Source organism: Mauremys mutica, unplaced genomic scaffold, assembly GCF_020497125.1.
Source record: "Mauremys mutica isolate MM-2020 ecotype Southern unplaced genomic scaffold, ASM2049712v1 001007F_np12_obj, whole genome shotgun sequence".
In the NCBI taxonomy this organism is placed as follows: domain Eukaryota; kingdom Metazoa; phylum Chordata; order Testudines; family Geoemydidae; genus Mauremys; species Mauremys mutica.
The window spans coordinates 66,667-83,203 of record NW_025423093.1 but is presented as its reverse complement, the minus strand read 5'-3'; the positions used below and the strand labels follow the sequence as shown (position 1 = coordinate 83,203).

The following is a 16,537-nucleotide window of genomic DNA, read 5'->3' as shown; positions in this document are numbered from 1 at the left end:
ACAGGTCGATGTTGAGTCTGTACACAGAGACCCCCCAGTCTGTGCAGTTCCACAATGACCAGTTCTCCGCCTCCTGCACTTTCCTATCTGCCGCATCCTCTCTTTCCATTATCTCTAAGTTTACCTTTAAAGTGACCACCTGTGTGGTGATGATCTGTTTTCATATCTTTACACTTTGCAAGCGCTTACACCATCTCTACAGCAGCTGGGACGGTTCCTGCGCTGCAGCAGCATGAAAAGGCCTTGGTGTATCAGAGAATCAGGCCCCCCATACCATTATCCCCAGGGTGTCCATGAGAAGTGTTGAGCCATAGTCAGACAAGTAATGCATAAAATTCACATACGAGCTCTGCCCTCGTACACGTGTGTAGGGCACTGCGTGGGACCATGTCATGCATTCTAATACACAATGCTTTCTCTTACTGTGGGTCTTACTGCTTAATTAACACACCACTCAGCTCCTCTTTGATTTAATTGACTTTTTATCCCTGACACATTTCACAGCACAGTTCACAGTGACTGGACCTGATCGTCCAATCACAGCATCTGTCGGTGGGGAGGCCGTCCTGCCCTGCCACCTCTCCCCCAGGATGAGCGCTCAGAGCATGGAGGTGAGATGGGTCCGATCCCAGGACTCTGCTGTTGTGCACCTGTACCAAAATGGGCAGGATCGCTTTGAAAATCAAATGTTGGACTATCAAGGAAGGACAGAGCTGCTGAAAGATGACATCACCAATGGAAGTGTTTCCCTGAGAATACGTGATATCCGACCTTCTGACGAGGGCCTGTACGTTTGTTTATTTCAATCACTTACCTTTTTTCAAGACGCCTCAGTGCTCCTGCAGGTGGAAGGTTAGTAACTTGTTTCACTGCTGTTTTTACTTCCGAAAGGATAATAAATTGAGTGAGAGCTCTTGGGAGACGGTGCTTGTGGTTTCTCTGCCGGCCAATGCTCTGAATTCTTTTTTGGCTTCCCGTAATTTTCCCAGTAGAGTCAGTGTCTGCTCTCAGGACACATTGAAGGGCTTGCTGGAATGCTCTGTACTCTGAGGCTGCTTCTAAACTTTGCTTTGCAAGTGAAGGTTATCATAATAAAAATTGACTGAGCTTGTGCAGGCTTTACACTCCAGAACATAGGGTTTCTCTGTCTGTCGGTCTGTCTGTAACACAGTAACTTCTGAATGCCACCTCTGATCAATTCCAACATTTTAGGGAATTTTCTCAGTATCAAAGGCCAGAATCCTGTTGATCTTGGGGACAATCAGAAAACAAAAATGGGGGAAATGAGGACATATGGAGCTGCTACCTGTTGATGGCACCATTAACACCTTGAAGCATAACAGCCCTACTCATCCTGCCAATAGAGTTTATCATGTTGACACCTCCAGTGATAGAAGAGAGATAATTGTTCTCCCTCCATGGGATGGATACTCAGCCAGTGGGGACAGCCAGAGGGGGTGGAGAGGTCATTCCTTCCTTCCTCCTTCCCAAAGTCCTGCCTCCTCAACACCTGCTCCAGTCTGGGGAGAGAGGGCACCAGCCATCCACCCTACCCTTCCAATCTATGGGGGAGAAGAGACACCCAGAAACCATGGCATGATGGGAAGGATGGGGACCCCAGTGTGGAAGACATGGAAATTGGACAGTAAACAGAGCCACTGGCATGGGGGAAAGGGACAGCATTGGGGGAAGTGGGAATGGGGCTGTGCACACAGAACCCCTGGTATGGGGGAGATTGGGGGGAGTTGCAGGGTGTCCCTGAAATAGAGGGGGATGGGACAGTGACTTGTGGGGGTATGGAGGTATGCAAGGAGCCCCTCATGCGTGCAATGCACTCAGCCTACACAAGATACAAAGTGTGTGACACACTAGTTATGCTGGAAGTTGCTAATGATGCGACCAAACAATTGTTTGATCTCTGGACACTTGCAAAGGGGCTTGAAGTCGTGGTTGGGCTAATCATTTGGCAGAGGCTTAATTTGTCCCCCATTTGGTTTTCCAGTTTTCCCCTAAATCAAGTGCCCAGTGAGACCTAGAACAATCCCTGCACTTTTGGAATTGACTAGGTTCAAAAGGTGTCACATTACAAACACAGACAGAAAACCAGAGAGATGCCACTGAGTTGAGTGTAAGGCATTGTGGAAGTAGAGCAAGAACTGACAGGGATTTGTAGGGGATCTTAATGCAAGACAGTCTCTGTTAGCAAGAGTCAGACTAACTGTAACCCTAATAATGCGAGATTTGTAGAAGCGAGGATTGTGTGAGGCGAGTGGGAAGGAAGTGTGTGAGAAGTTGTTGCGACCTTGTGTAAATAAGATAGAATGTGGATTAGAGTCAAAATAAGTAAGAAAAATAAGTTATCAGGATGACCTATGTATAAACAAAATGCAGCTGGTATAAATGCTGGAATTGTTTACCTGTGGAGAGACCTGCCTAGGAGGGGGAAACCCTGTGTCCTAGCGCACTCTCTCCCTCTATGCAATTGCTCGAGAAAAAAAGTTTCTGACTTTGCTGCACCCAACCAGAGAGTGAGAAATGAGTTTTTCTCCAACAGCATTCACAAACTCAGCCCATCAATTTGAATCCACACCTTTGTGATTTCAGTGCAAGTCTACATGTGTGTCGTTTCAGATTAACAGTGTCCCATTTCACAACTGATTTAAATGAAATAAAAATGAGACAGAAAATAAGAGCGTTACACACTGACTTTCACTGAAAGAACCAAAGATGTGAGTTGAAGTTGGTTTCGTTTTGCTGGTGCCAGCCTGTGAGTAGACTCGCCCTGAGACTCAAATACTCATTAACACAAGATGGATTGAGAATGCAGAGCATCGATCATATTAAAACAAAAAGAAATGGTCTCTATAACCAATCTAGTCTGACACTACAGAGCTCTTCTAGGCCTAATCCAAAGCCCACATTGTTAATGTGAGGCTTTACGCTCTGGATCAGGCCTTGAGAGTGGATAGAACAATACCATACATATGGGGTGCCCAACCTGAGCCTGAGAAGAGCCAGAATTTACCAATGTACATTGCCAAAGAATCACAGTAATACTTCAGCAGCCCCCCATCAGCTCCCACCCCCTGCTCCCAGCGCCTCCCACCCATGGGAAGCCACACTAATCAGCACCTCCCCTCCCTCCTCGCACCTCCCGATCAGCTGTTTCATGGCGTGCAGGAGGTTCTGGGAGGGAGGGGGAGGAGCGAGGGCATGGCAGGCTCAAGGGAGGGGTGGAGTGGTGGCAGGGCCTGTGGCAGAGCCAGCGATTGAGTAGTGAGCACCCCCGGCACATTGGAAAGTTGGCGCCTGGAGCTCCAGCCCCGGTGTCGGTGCCTATATAAGGAGCCGCATATTAACTTCTGAAGAGCCACACGGGGCTCCGGAGCCACAGGTTGGCCACCCCATCCTACATCATCTCCTCCTTACTTCGGTCAGTGCTGTTCACATCTTCCAGGTGTCCCAGAAATTCCTAGTTTACGAGAATCCATGCCTCCCCCCCTTCCCAAAGGGGTGTTCTTGAAGATACTGTCATGAAACATTTGGCTCATAACACAATATTGTAGAATTAACATCAGTTCATTGCATTCCCCTCTAGGTTTGGGCTCTGGCCCTGACATCTCTGTGGAGGGACATCAGGACGGAGGGATCAAGGTGGTGTGTCGTTCATCCAGATGGTACCCACAGCCCGAGGCTCAGTGGAGAGATCTTCAGGGGCAGTTCTTACCATCAGCCTCTGAAAACATATCCCAAGCAGCCGGTGGCCTGTTTCAAACAGAGATTGCCATTGTTATAACAGAAGAATCCAACCAGAAAGTGTCCTGCTGTGTTAGGAACCCGCGTGTCAACCAGGAGAGAGAGTCAGCAATTTACATAGCAGGTCAGTGCCGCACATGGTCAGACTGAGACACTGCAGATGTTAGTGGGGAGCACTTACTAGAGTGTCTCCTAGTAGTGAGGTCTTGAGCATCCTCAACTCTCTTTGGATATATCTGGTGACTCAAAATAGTTCTATATAATGTTTGTGGGCTATCCAGGAGATACCTGCCTCTCTCTCCTTCCAGCCTGGGGGCTTTGATTTACAGTCCCCTCTGCACCTCACTGTGATTCCCCCAGCAGGTCTGCTCAGGCTCCAGCACCAGTGTAAAGAAGGTGCTGTCCATTTGCTCACCCAGGAAGAAAGCCCTGACCTTTGAGTCTGGTTTAACTGCCTTTTATTCCAAAAGTCTCACTTTGTCCCCCCAACTTCCTGGAAACAGGTAAAACCCGTCCCTCCTCCTATTCCTATTCATGTAAAAGCTACCTCGGGTTAACTGACAGTTTACTCCAGGTAAAAAACTCTAGTGTAGACAAACACTTGACTTCAATAGTAGCTGAGGGTGTTTAGCCAGAAAAGCTGAGCAACCAGCAATCTCCTTTCTTCTCAGTCGGGCAGCAGAGGGAATTCTCCTGTGTTCCCAATGGGAGTTGCTGGGTGTTGAGCATTTTTGACAAAATCTAGCCACTGAAGTCATTTTTCCTGAACAGTGAAAAAGGGCCCCGGTCAGGATCTCAGCATTGCTGCTTAGACTGCACCTGAAAAGATCACAACGGTGGAATGGCTGCACTATGGATCCCCTACTGCAGTTCAAACCCTGGCAAAACTCCCATTGCCTTAAAGAGTTAGAACTGAGGGCTCAAACTGTAATTTGTATTGAATTGCACAAAAGTCAGGAAATGCAGAACTCCACAGGCAGCATGACCCGGACCTCCCCTGTGCACATACAGCGGTTTTTGGCTCATTTCATGAGCCTGATCCTGCATTCATTGTACAATGAAATTGATAGGGAGATTTGCTAGGCATAAACAATCAAGCCTATAACGTGTACATACAAAATGTTACCTAAATCCAGCTTAACATTTTAGAAAAACAGTTCAGGCTTTTTGTACTATTTCCTAGCTAATAACTATTATTATAGAACCAATATTTTGTCACTGTAATAATAATTTTGCATTTGTAAAGCACTATTCATCTTCCATCTCAAAGGGCTGTAACGTTTCCCTATGGCATGCCCAGTGCATCAGTTTCACAGAGTCACCTTTGACTCCCTTCCTGGTCTTCCTTGAGGGCATCCAGTTAAGGTTTCCAGCTCCCAGCTGTCATCTCTCGTAGGCAGATACCTGCCTCTCTCTCCTTCCAGCCTGGGGGCTTTGATTTACAGTCCCCTCTGCACCTCACTGTGATTCCCCCAGCAGGTCTGCTCAGGCTCCAGCACCAGTGTAAAGAAGGTGCTGTCCTTTTGCTCACCCAGGAAGAAAGCCCTGACCTTTGAGTCTGGTTTAACTGCCTTTTATTCCAAAAGTCTCACTTTGTCCCCCCAACTTCCTGGAAACAGGTAAAACCCGTCCCTCCTCCTATTCCCCAGAAGGTCAAGCTTCAAGGACTGGGGAATTTGCATAGCCACTGTTGCGGAATATTCTATTAATCACCCCCTAGTGATTCTAGATTCTGTAGGAAACCCCTGCCCCCAGTGAGCAAGGAACACGCTGTATGTCTACACTGCAATGTAAACCTGCCCTCAGACTCAGGCTTTGTTGTTATTAAAATCCCTGTGTGGTTGAGCTTCCCTGAGCACAGGAGAATGTGGAGCATCAGTAACTGGTTACAGCATTCTGATCTCGAGGGCCAGTCTGCACTGGTTGCAGCCCTGACATCCAGTAGAGAAGCCTAGGGGCTGCTCTAAGTTACACCAGTGGCAGATGGGTGTAGTGGAGCTCTGCCATGCCCCGTGCCTACCACTAATATCCCCATTCTTATTAATTAACCATGTTTGGTAACCAGATTAGCACTCGGAATTTCATTGGCTTAATAATAAAACTCAAAGAAGCCACATTTCACGTTGTATTTCCCTGTGAGATTCTTTTAACCAGTCACAGTGTCACCATTTTCTCAATGTCCTGTCTTCATTCTACATGTGTTTGTTCCTAAATCAATATTTCTCCTGCAGATCTCTTTTTTCCACGGGTCTCTCCCTGGGTGGTGGCTCTGGCAGTGATCCTGGCTCTTGTCATTGTCCTGGCCATCTGCTGCATCTGGACACAACGCAGAGCAAAAGGTAAAGGAACAAGAAGGGAGAATGCAGTGCGCTAGGGGAAAGATTTGCATCAGCCATTCCTGGGCAGTCGTCATCCACAGCCAATTATCTCCAGCTGCGAGAATTGCTGGTGCATGCATCAGTGTCATCCCAAGTGGGATTTCTGAAAATGTGTCTCCAGTACTTCTTTCTGATGACATGGAACCACACACTGGGTCCAATGCAAAATTAGGCAGCGTTCCTGGAACACCTTTGTATGGCCCTAGCGGAAAGGTAAGTACAAGCAGCATGCTGAAGCCACTCTGGTCTGATTCCACATGGCCAAAGTCTCAGCGTACACATGCATTTAGTTCACGTCATTAGCTCTGTCAGTGGTGTCTGGCCAGAAACAATGGCATGACCATATGGAATCAGACCAGGGGTCTATCCAAGCCAGGGTCCTGTCTCTGACTGTGGCAAGCATCAGCTGCTTCAAAAGGAAGGTGCAAGAACTCCAGAATAACCAGAGAGCAAAGATTCTCTTGTAGGCAATGGCAGTAGGGTAAAGAAAAAGCTGAAGTCTTTCTCCTAGTCCTCCATTGGCTCAGAAGGTCCTTTGGACTTGATAGACATTCAAGGAATCTCCATTGCACCTTGAAGCAGGAAGTCCATCTTCAGATGGACTTGGATGACCTACAGGTAACAGCATGGGCATCGGAGGAGAAGTGCACATCTGCAGGGATTCTCCAGACAGAACTCAACTAGGGAATTTCACTCACTGATCTCATTGTGTCACATTTCAGAAATGGGGGCGGGGGGGAAGAGAATGCTCTCTGCGGCATGTTCTGTTTCTTTGTGATGCGCCCAGTACAATGGGGCCTCATCTCGGGATGCTGCCACATTACAAATACGAAAGACCACGATGTTCTAGTAATCTCAGCTACACTAGTGTTCTTCCAGGGTGATTATAGGGGTCCTAGCACCACAGAGAAGTGGGTAACAGCCTTAATGGGGATGTGTAGGCAGGCATATTGGACTCCCCAGCTGAGTATCATCAGGTGTTAGGATTCCTCATACTGGCCAGATGAGACAAGCCTGGGGCTAGCTTTTCTAGCTGCCATTACCTCAGACAGGCAGCTTTTGGAGTTAGTGCCTCCAGCCGTACAAGAGCCACACTCCTGTTTTCGTGACGAAAACTCTTTCTGCCCAGGCGAAGTTTTTCTCCCATTGTTCCTTGGAAACAGTTTCCCCGTCACTTCATTTTAGCCATTAGTCATAGTTCATTGCATGCCATCCAAAATCCCAGGGCCTGGCAGCCTCAAAGTTCCTGCAGCAAGATGTTTAAAAGTTTGCACCTTTTGGCATCTGGGAAGCCATTCGCAGAAGGAATCAAGGCTCCCTCGACAAGGTCCCTAGATGTATTACAAGAAGTGACTAAGCATCATCTGAGGAAGATTTGCAAAACAGGTTTCTGTTCTTCTGCAGAAGCATCCTTTGATCAGGGGTGGCTCTCGTAATTTCACCGCCCCAATCACGGCGGCACGCTGTGGGGGGCGTTCTGCCGGTCGCCGGTCCCGTGGCTCTGGTGGACCTCCTGCAGACGTGCCTGCGGAGGGTCCGCTGGTCCCGCGGCTCCGGTGGATCTCCCGCAGGCATGACTGCGAATGCTCCACCGAAGCCGCGGGACCAGCGGACCCTCTGCAGGGATGCCTGCGGGAGGTCCACCGGAGCCGCCTGCCGCCCTCCCGGCGACCGGCAGAGCACCCCCCTGTGGCGTGCCACCCCGAGCACGCGCTTGGCATGCTGGGGCCTGGAGCCGCCCCTGCCTTTGATAGGAAGGTGTTACTGTACTGGTTCCCACATAATTCCTTAAATGAAACAGCCTTTGCTGGGGGGTGGGGGGAGAGATTCCATTTCTGGCAATTATTCTACTGCAATAATATTACATTTGTGTTTTATACTCCCTCAGCCCCACCTTCTGCGATTCTGTACTTCCCATTAGTGATGAATGAGGAGAGAAGCTGTGCAGCAGAATGAGAAATTTCTTACCTGGTAATTTTTTTTTCTGTTCTCAGCATCTCTTCTCATTCATCCCACCCTGCTAGTCTGGTAAATGACTGGAACACAGCATGTAACAAGCTGATTTTTTTCTCTCCAGGGAGCTGTAGACATATAATTGCCTTAGGGTTAGAGAACAGAATTCCAGGCTGTCTCTCTAGTTCCTGGAGTGTTTCTGCAGCTTTGCAAGAATTCTTGTGGTGGTCTGAGCTGAAGGGTGGGGCTTAGTCGAGGAGCCTCCAGTAATAACACTGGTCCTCTCTGAATGCCTCACCCAATAGAGATGGAGGAGGGGGGAAGCTGCTAACAGGGAAATGTCTCACCTGACACGTTTCTCTCATTTCCAGCTGTGTTTGGATCCGAGGGCTGGATCCACCCCTTTCTGAGCTAGGGCACCCACCATCTGCCCCAGCCCTACAGGGAGCTGTTTCCCAGGTATCACTAGGGCCAGGGGGCAGGCGCCAGCCACAAGGCCAGGAGCTGGGCTTGGATGGAGCCAACCAGATCCCATCCCTTATCTAGCCCCATTACCATTGCTCACTTCCTGTCCCCGGCCCCACAGTCAGGAGGTGGGGGGAGCTGTGGCCGTTCAGGGGATGGGCATAGAGGGGAGCAGAGACCTTCTCTACCCCACTCCCACAGCAGCCAGATCTGACAGGAGTGTGACGGGGTCTGGGCAGTGAGGATGGCCCCTCGGGGAGACACGCAGAGCAATCCCTAGACATGCTAGTCAGTGGGGCCCGGGCAGGAGGGATGCTGAGTGAAGGAACATCAAGACAGATCTGTCTGTGGGTCCTGTTTGACTGCCTGCCTCTCTTGCATAAATTACATGAATAGCAGGAACTGCACCATAAACACAACAAGGGGAAATCTCACCTCTTTTTTTCCCTCCTACCCCTAGAGACCCTGCAAACTCATATGAAGAATCGGAAGGGTAAGTGTCTGGACCCACTACATTACCTGAGAGTAGGGTCATCTCAGACAGAGCAGGGTGAAATCTCACCTGTATTAACTAAGTACTGGAATGATTTACCAAGGGTTGTTTGGGATGGATTCTCCATAACTGGCAGTTTATAAATCAAGACTGGATGTTTTTTTCTGTAAGAGCGGCCGTAGGAATTATTTTGGGGACGTTCTCTGGCCTGTGTTATGCAGGAGGTCAGAGTAGATGATAACAATGGTCCCTTCTGGCCTTAGAACTTAAATATCACCTCTGCCCTTTTATCCCTCTAGGGATTCTGCTAACTGAAATGGAGCATGAGAATGGTGAGTGTCTGGGCCAGTTACATTAGCTGGGGGCGAGGGGGGGAGTGTCACCATCATAAATACGGCAGGGTGAAATCTCACATCTCCCCCTTTTCTCCCCCTAGAGAGTCTGCAATCTGAACTGGCGAAACAGAAAGGTCAGTGTCTGTGATCCACAAAACCCCACTTGGCTGACGCCTAATCCTGTAGGCATCTAAACTCACTCAGGGCATAAACCTGAGCTCTAAAAGTTCTCCTGTTGTCTAAGTTTCTGTCTCTGGGCATGCATGCTGCTGTCTCAGTCTAGGCATCTGAGCACCTACCTCCCACCTGAATCTCAGCATGATCCGCAAAGCAGGGGAAGATGGGTGGAGGAGTGTCTCTCTCACCTATGGGGCCTGATATGGTAGTGGTGGGAGTAGAGGAGGACCTCCCTTATAATCTTTAACCCAACAGTTCGGGGACCCACCAGGGTTGTGGGAGACTTTGGGTCAAGTCCCCCCACTGCCTGATGAGTTAAAGCAAATACAATTTATTAAACAGCAACTAATAATAAATGAATATGGAAAAAATGGGAAAGGTGAAAGGAAAACCCATCACCCTGCTCTGTGGCGCGGGGACACCGCAACCAGCATCTCTGGATTGCAAGGGCAGTTCAGTCTGTCCCTCACACGTCCCAGGCCTCCTGCCCAGGCCCTGGCTGTGCTGCAGGGATGCTGCAGTTAACACATGCTCTGGCGGCGGCCACCCTGCCCACCCCCAGGTGGCAGGACCCTTCTTCCCAGCATCACCCCCACCCTGCAAGGCCTCTTGGCTGGGGGTGTCTCCCTGCGCTGGGCCCATGGCCCAGGGTCCCCCTCGCTCTCCCCAGCTGCTCACTGCACCGGCTCCGGACTGCTCCAGCTCCACCCTGCCTCAGCTGCAGCTCCAGCTCCACCCTGCCTCAGCTCCAGCTCCAGCTCCACCCTGCTTCAGCGCTGCTCCATTGCAGCTCCCGGGGCTGCTTTTCCAGCCCATCCGGCTCTGGTCAGCGCGTCTCTGCTCCCCTGCTATACTTGGGCTCCTGCTCTCTCGTGAGCTTGGCCCCAACTCTAGCCCAGGCAGCTCCAGTTCACAAGGAGGATGGGACCCTCGGCTTCTGACTCCTTCATTGGCATGCCTGCCCTATCAATCAGGCTGATCTGTCACACCAGCCCCTTCCCATTGGCCCTGGGGACTGTCAGTCTCAGGATCTTGATTTCCCCCATTTTTGGGTACTGGGAGAGGGCCAACCAAAACCCCCCGTTAAGTTTCAGTAAGGGTCCAGCAGTCCCCTTACACAGAGCACCCCTGTGTGCTTTCCACTTTCTACCAGTAGAAAAATTATTCCTATGAGTTTGCAATAATTGAAGTGAAATGTTCTGCCATGTAATACATCTTCCTTGTTATTTACTTTCAGAGGCCCACCTTGCAGAGAAAGGTACGGTCCCTTTCTTCGTTGGGGGGAATCTCAGACTTTGCGACACGTTTTATAGCCCTCCAGTGGAGCTACTCAGAGCTCTCGCTGTGAGCAGAAAGTCAGTTTAGTTTGTGCTGCGTGCAGAGCAGCTCTGCCCCAAGCCCCACTCATGGACCTCGCAGGGGATCTATGACGCCCACACAGCCAGGGGAGGAGCAGGTTTGGGTTCACTCTGCTGTCCGTGTAGCCAGCACTATGCCCATGCTCAGGGCCAGTGCAAGGATATTTTGCACCCTAGGCGAAACTTCCACCTTGCGCTCCCCTCTTCTCCTCCCCTCAGAGCAGTGCTTATTATTAGGGGAGGGATAGCTCAGTGGTTTGAGCATTAGCTTGCTAAACCCAGGGTTGGGAGCTCAACCCTTGAGGGGGCTACTTAGGGATCTGAGGCAAAAATTGGTCCTGCTAATGAAGGCAAGGGACTGGCCTCAATGACCTTTCAAGGGTAAGTGTCTGGACCCACTACATTATCTGAGAGTAGGGTCATCTCAAAGAACAGGGCAAAATCTCACCTGTATTAACTAAGTACTGGAATGATTTACCAAGGGTTGTTTGGGGTGGATTCTCCATAATTGGCAGTTTATAAATCAAGACTGGATGTTTTTTCTGTAAGAGCACCCGTAGGAATTATTTTGGGGACGTTCTCTGGCCTGTGTTATGCAGGAGGTCAGAGTAGATGATAACAATGGTCCCTCCTGGCCTTTGAACTTAAATATCACCTCTGCCCTTTTATCCCTCTAGAGATTCTGATATCTGAAATGGAGCATGAGAAAGGTGAGTGTCTGGGCCAGTTACATTAGCTGCGGGTTAGTGGGGGGGTCACCATCATAAACATGGCAGGGTGAAATCTCACATCTCCCCCTTTTTCCCCCTAGAGAGACTACAATCTGAACTGGAGAAACAGAAAGGTCAGTGTCTGTGATCCATAAAACCCCACTTGGCTGACGCCTAATCCTGTAGGCATCTAAACTCACTCAGGGCATAAACCTGAGCTCTAAAAGTTCTCCTGTTGTCTAAGTTTCTGTCTCTGGGCATGCATGCTGCTGTCTCAGTCTAGGCATCTGAGCACCTACCTCCCACCTGAATCTCAGCATGATCCGCAAAGCAGGGGAAGATGGGTGGAGGAGTGTCTCTCTCACCTATGGGGCCTGATATGGTAGTGGTAAGAGTAGAGGAGGACCTCCCTTATAATCTTTAACCAAACAGTTCAGGGACCCACCAGGGCTGTGGGAGACTTTGGGTCAAGTCCCCCCTCTGCCTCATGAGAAGGGATTTGGACATGGATCTGCCACTTCTCGGATGAGTGACTTAGCCACTAGGCAATGGGATATTCTGACATGGGGCTCCCGCTATCTCTTTTGTTGAAGTTGTTAAACTTAATTAACTATTAAATGGGAATCACTATAATAGTCTCTCCCCCTGACCATTTTGTGTGGAGTTACACCTTTAGTACTGAGCAGCGGTAAGTCGACCTAAGTTACGGTACTTCAGTTACATAAGTTATTGTAACTGAAGTTGACGTAACTTCAGTAAATTTACAGCGGTGTCTACACCGGGCTACGTCGATGGGAGATACTCTCCCCACTGACTTACGTTCTGCCTCTGGAGTATAGACGGGAGAGCACTCTGCCATCGATTTCGCAGGTCATCACCAGACCCACCAAATCAGCACTGCTGCACTGATTGCAGCAGGGCCGACTTAGCTGGAAGTTATTCTATCACAGACAGAAATGCCAGGGAGTTCGGTGTGGGACCTTCCTTCTCTCAGCCAAAAGGGAGAAGAGACAGCCGTTTACTCAGCATTGTAACTGCCCGACTCACTGAGTCCCCAGTATCATGCTGGCAGTGGGAATAGCCAGGCTTATGTAAGCGGGGGAAGGGTCCCGCTATTATGGAGAACTTTCCTGGCTTATACACGACCCCGGTGGAACTGGCTAGCGAAAGGATCTGAGCCCTCGCTTCCACTTCCTTACCCAGAGCCCTGCCTGTCCTCGAGGGCTCCCCTTCCACTCTCCTGGGTGGCAGTGTCCTCGTAACTCCGACAAGGCTGGGCCCAGGATCCCTGGGGGGCAAGACCCCCAACCTTGTCGTAGTCACATAGAAGAGGAGCTAGAGTGTCCCCACTCCGGGGTGCTCTCTCTGCTCTGGACGCTTCCGTACAGTTCAAGCAAATACAATTTATTAAACAGCAACTAATAATAAATGAATATGGAAAAAATGGGAAAGGTGAAAGGAAAACCCATCACCCTGCTCTGTGGCACGGGGACACCGCAACCAGCATCTCTGGATTGCAAGGGCAGTTCAGTCTGTCCCTCACACGTCCCAGGCCTCCTGCCCAGGCCCTGGCTGTGCTGCAGGGATGCTGCGGGTCAACACATGCTCTGGCGGTGGCCACCCTGCCCACCCCCAGGTGGCAGGACCCTTCTTCCCAGCATCACCCCCACCCTGCAAGGCCTCTTGGCTGGGGGTGTCTCCCTGCGCTGGGCCCATGGCCCAGGGTCCCCCTCGCTCTCCCCAGCTGCTCACTGCACCGGCTCCGGACTGCTCCAGCTCCACCCTGCCTCAGCTGCAGCTCCAGCTCCACCCTGCTTCAGCTGCAGCTCCAGCTCCACCCTGCTTCAGCGCTGCTCCAATGCAGCTCCCGGGGCTGCTTTTCCAGCCCCTCTGGCTCTGCTCCCCTGCTGTACTTGGGCTCCTGCTGTCTCCTGAGCTTGGCCCCAACTCTAGCCCAGGCAGCTCCAGTTCACAAGGAGGATGGGACCCTCGGCTTCTGACTCCTTCATTGGCCTGCCTGCCCTATCAATCAGGCTGATCTGTCACACCGGCCCCTTCCCATTGGCCCTGGGGACTGTCAGTCTCAGGATCTTGATTTCCCCCATTTTTGGGTACTGGGAGAGGGCCAACCAAAACCCCCCGTTAAGTTTCAGTAAGGGTCCAGCAGTCCCCTTACACAGAGCACCCCTGTGTGCTTTCCACTTTCTACCAGTAGAAAAATTATTCCTATGAGTTTGCAATAATTGAAGTGAAATGTTCTGCCGTGTAATACATCTTCCTTGTTATTTACTTTCAGAGGCCCACCTTGCAGAGAAAGGTACGGTCCCTTTCTTCGTTGGGGGGAATCTCAGACTTTGCGACACTTTTTATAGCCCTCCAGTGGAGCTACTCAGAGCTCTCGCTGTGAGCAGAAAGTCAGTTTAGTTTGTCCTGCGTGCAGAGCAGCTCTGCCCCAAGCCCCACTCATGGACTTCGCAGGCGATCTATGACGCCCACACAGCCAGGGGAGGAGCAGGTTTGGGTTCACTCTGCTGTCCGTGTAGCCAGCACTATGCCCATGCTCAGGGCCGGTGCAAGGATATTTTGCACCCTAGGCGAAACTTCCACCTTGCGCTCCCCTCTTCTCCTCCCCTCAGAGCATTGCTTATTATTAGGGGAGGGATGGCTCAGTGGTTTGAGCATTGGCCTGCTAAACCCAGGGTTGTGAGCTGAATCCTTGAGGGGGCCACTTAGGGATCTGGGGCAAAAATTGGTCCTGCTAATGAAGGCAAGGGACTGGCCTCAATGACCTTTCAAGGGCCACTACATTACCTGAGAGTAGGGTCATCTCAAACAGAGCAGGGCAAAATCTCACCTGTATTAACTAAGTACTGGAATGATTTACCAAGGGTTGTTTGGGGTGGATTCTCCATAATTGGCAGTTTATAAATCAAGACTGGATGTTTTTTCTGTAAGAGCACCCGTAGGAATTATTTTGGGGACGTTCTCTGGCCTGTGTTATGCAGGAGGTCAGAGTAGATGATAACAATGGTCCCTCCTGGCCTTTGAACTTAAATATCACCTCTGCCCTTTTATCCCTCTAGAGATTCTGATATCTGAAATGGAGCATGAGAAAGGTGAGTGTCTGGGCCAGTTACATTAGCTGCGGGTTAGTGGGGGGGTCACCATCATAAACACGGCAGAGTGAAATCTCACATCTCCCCCTTTTTCCCCCTAGAGAGACTACAATCTGAACTGGAGAAACAGAAAGGTCAGTGTCTGTGATCCATAAAACCCCACTTGGCTGACGCCTAATCCTGTAGGCATCTAAACTCACTCAGGGCATAAACCTGAGCTCTAAAAGTTCTCCTGTTGTCTAAGTTTCTGTCTCTGGGCATGCATGCTGCTGTCTCAGTCTAGGCATCTGAGCACCTACCTCCCACCTGAATCTCAGCATGATCCGCAAAGCGGGGGAAGATGGGTGGAGGAGTGTCTCTCTCACCTATGGGGCCTGATATGGTAGTGGTGGGAGTAGAGGAGGACCTCCCTTATAATCTTTAACCAAACAGTTCAGGGACCCACCAGGGCTGTGGGAGACTTTGGGTCAAGTCCCCCCTCTGCCTCATGAGAAGGGATTTGGACATGGATCTGCCACCTCTCGGATGAGTGTCTTAGCCACTAGGCAATGGAATATTCTGACATGGGGCTCCCGCTATCTCTTTTGTTGAAGTTGTTAAACTTAATTAACTATTAAATGGGAATCACTATAATCCTCTCTCCCCCTGACCATTTTGTGTGGAGTTACACCTTTAGTACTGAGCAGCGGTAAGTCGACCTAAGTTACGGTACTTCAGTTACGTAAGTTATTGTAACTGAAGTTGACGTAACTTCAGTAAACTTACAGCGGTGTCTACACCGGGCTACGTCGATGGGAGATACTCTCCCCACTGACTTACGTTCTGCCTCTGGAGTATAGACGGGAGAGCACTCTGCCATCGATTTCGCAGGTCATCACCAGACCCACCAAATCAGCACTGCTGCACTGATTGCAGCAGGGCCGACTTAGCTGGAAGTTATTCTATCACAGACAGAAATGCCAGGGAGTTCGGTGTGGGACCTTCCTTCTCTCAGCCAAAAGGGAGAAGAGACAGCCGTTTACTCAGCATTGTAACTGCCCGACTCACTGAGTCCCCAGTATCATGCTGGCAGTGGGAATAGCCAGGCTTATGTAAGCGGGGGAAGGGTCCCGCTATTATGGAGAACTTTCCTGGCTTATACACGACCCCGGTGGAACTGGCTAGCGAAAGGATCTGAGTCCTCGCTTCCACTTCCTTACCCAGAGCCCTGCCTGTCCTCGAGGGCTCCCCTTCCACTCTCCTGGGTGGCAGTGTCCTTGTAACTCCGACAAGGCTGGGCCCAGGATCCCTGGGGGGCACGACCCCCAACCTTGTCGTAGTCACATAGAAGAGGAGCTAGAGTGTCCCCACTCCGGGGTGCTCTCTCTGCTCTGGACGCTTCCGTACAGTTCAAGCAAATACAATGTATTAAACAGCAACTAATAATAAATGAATATGGAAAAAATGGGAAAGGTGAAAGGAAAACCCATCACCCTGCTCTGTGGCGCGGGGACACCGCAACCAGCATCTCTGGATTGCAAGGGCAGTTCAGTCTGTCCCTCACACGTCCCAGGCCTCCTGCCCAGGCCCTGGCTGTGATGCAGGGATGCTGCGGGTCAACACATGCTCTGGTGGTGGCCACCCTGCCCACCCCCAGGTGGCAGGACCCTTCTTCCCAGCATCACCCCCACCCTGCAAGGCCTCTTGGCTGGGGGTGTCTCCCTGCGCTGGGCCCATGGCCCAGGGTTCCCCTCGCTCTCCCCAGCTGCTCACTGCACCGGCTCCGGACTGCTCCAGCTCCACCCTGCCTCAGCTCC

At 50.7% G+C, this 16,537-nt stretch overlaps 1 protein-coding gene across 1 annotated transcript in view; it reads left to right on the top strand.

Moving 5' to 3' along the window:
* The first annotated feature begins 605 nt into the window (after positions 1 to 605).
* The window catches only part of LOC123357738 (butyrophilin subfamily 2 member A1-like), a 43,228-nt gene continuing 27,296 nt past the window's right edge, over positions 606 to 16,537 (top strand). Inside the window, exons 1-12 of the mRNA XM_045000759.1 lie at positions 606 to 852; positions 3,599 to 3,880; positions 5,988 to 6,095; positions 9,013 to 9,045; positions 9,345 to 9,377; positions 9,482 to 9,514; positions 10,795 to 10,815; positions 11,593 to 11,625; positions 11,727 to 11,759; positions 13,922 to 13,942; positions 14,709 to 14,741; positions 14,843 to 14,875. Coding sequence (XP_044856694.1) covers positions 606 to 852; positions 3,599 to 3,880; positions 5,988 to 6,095; positions 9,013 to 9,045; positions 9,345 to 9,377; positions 9,482 to 9,514; positions 10,795 to 10,815; positions 11,593 to 11,625; positions 11,727 to 11,759; positions 13,922 to 13,942; positions 14,709 to 14,741; positions 14,843 to 14,875 — 910 coding nt within the window. The remainder of the gene's footprint in view (positions 853 to 3,598; positions 3,881 to 5,987; positions 6,096 to 9,012; positions 9,046 to 9,344; positions 9,378 to 9,481; positions 9,515 to 10,794; positions 10,816 to 11,592; positions 11,626 to 11,726; positions 11,760 to 13,921; positions 13,943 to 14,708; positions 14,742 to 14,842; positions 14,876 to 16,537) is intronic.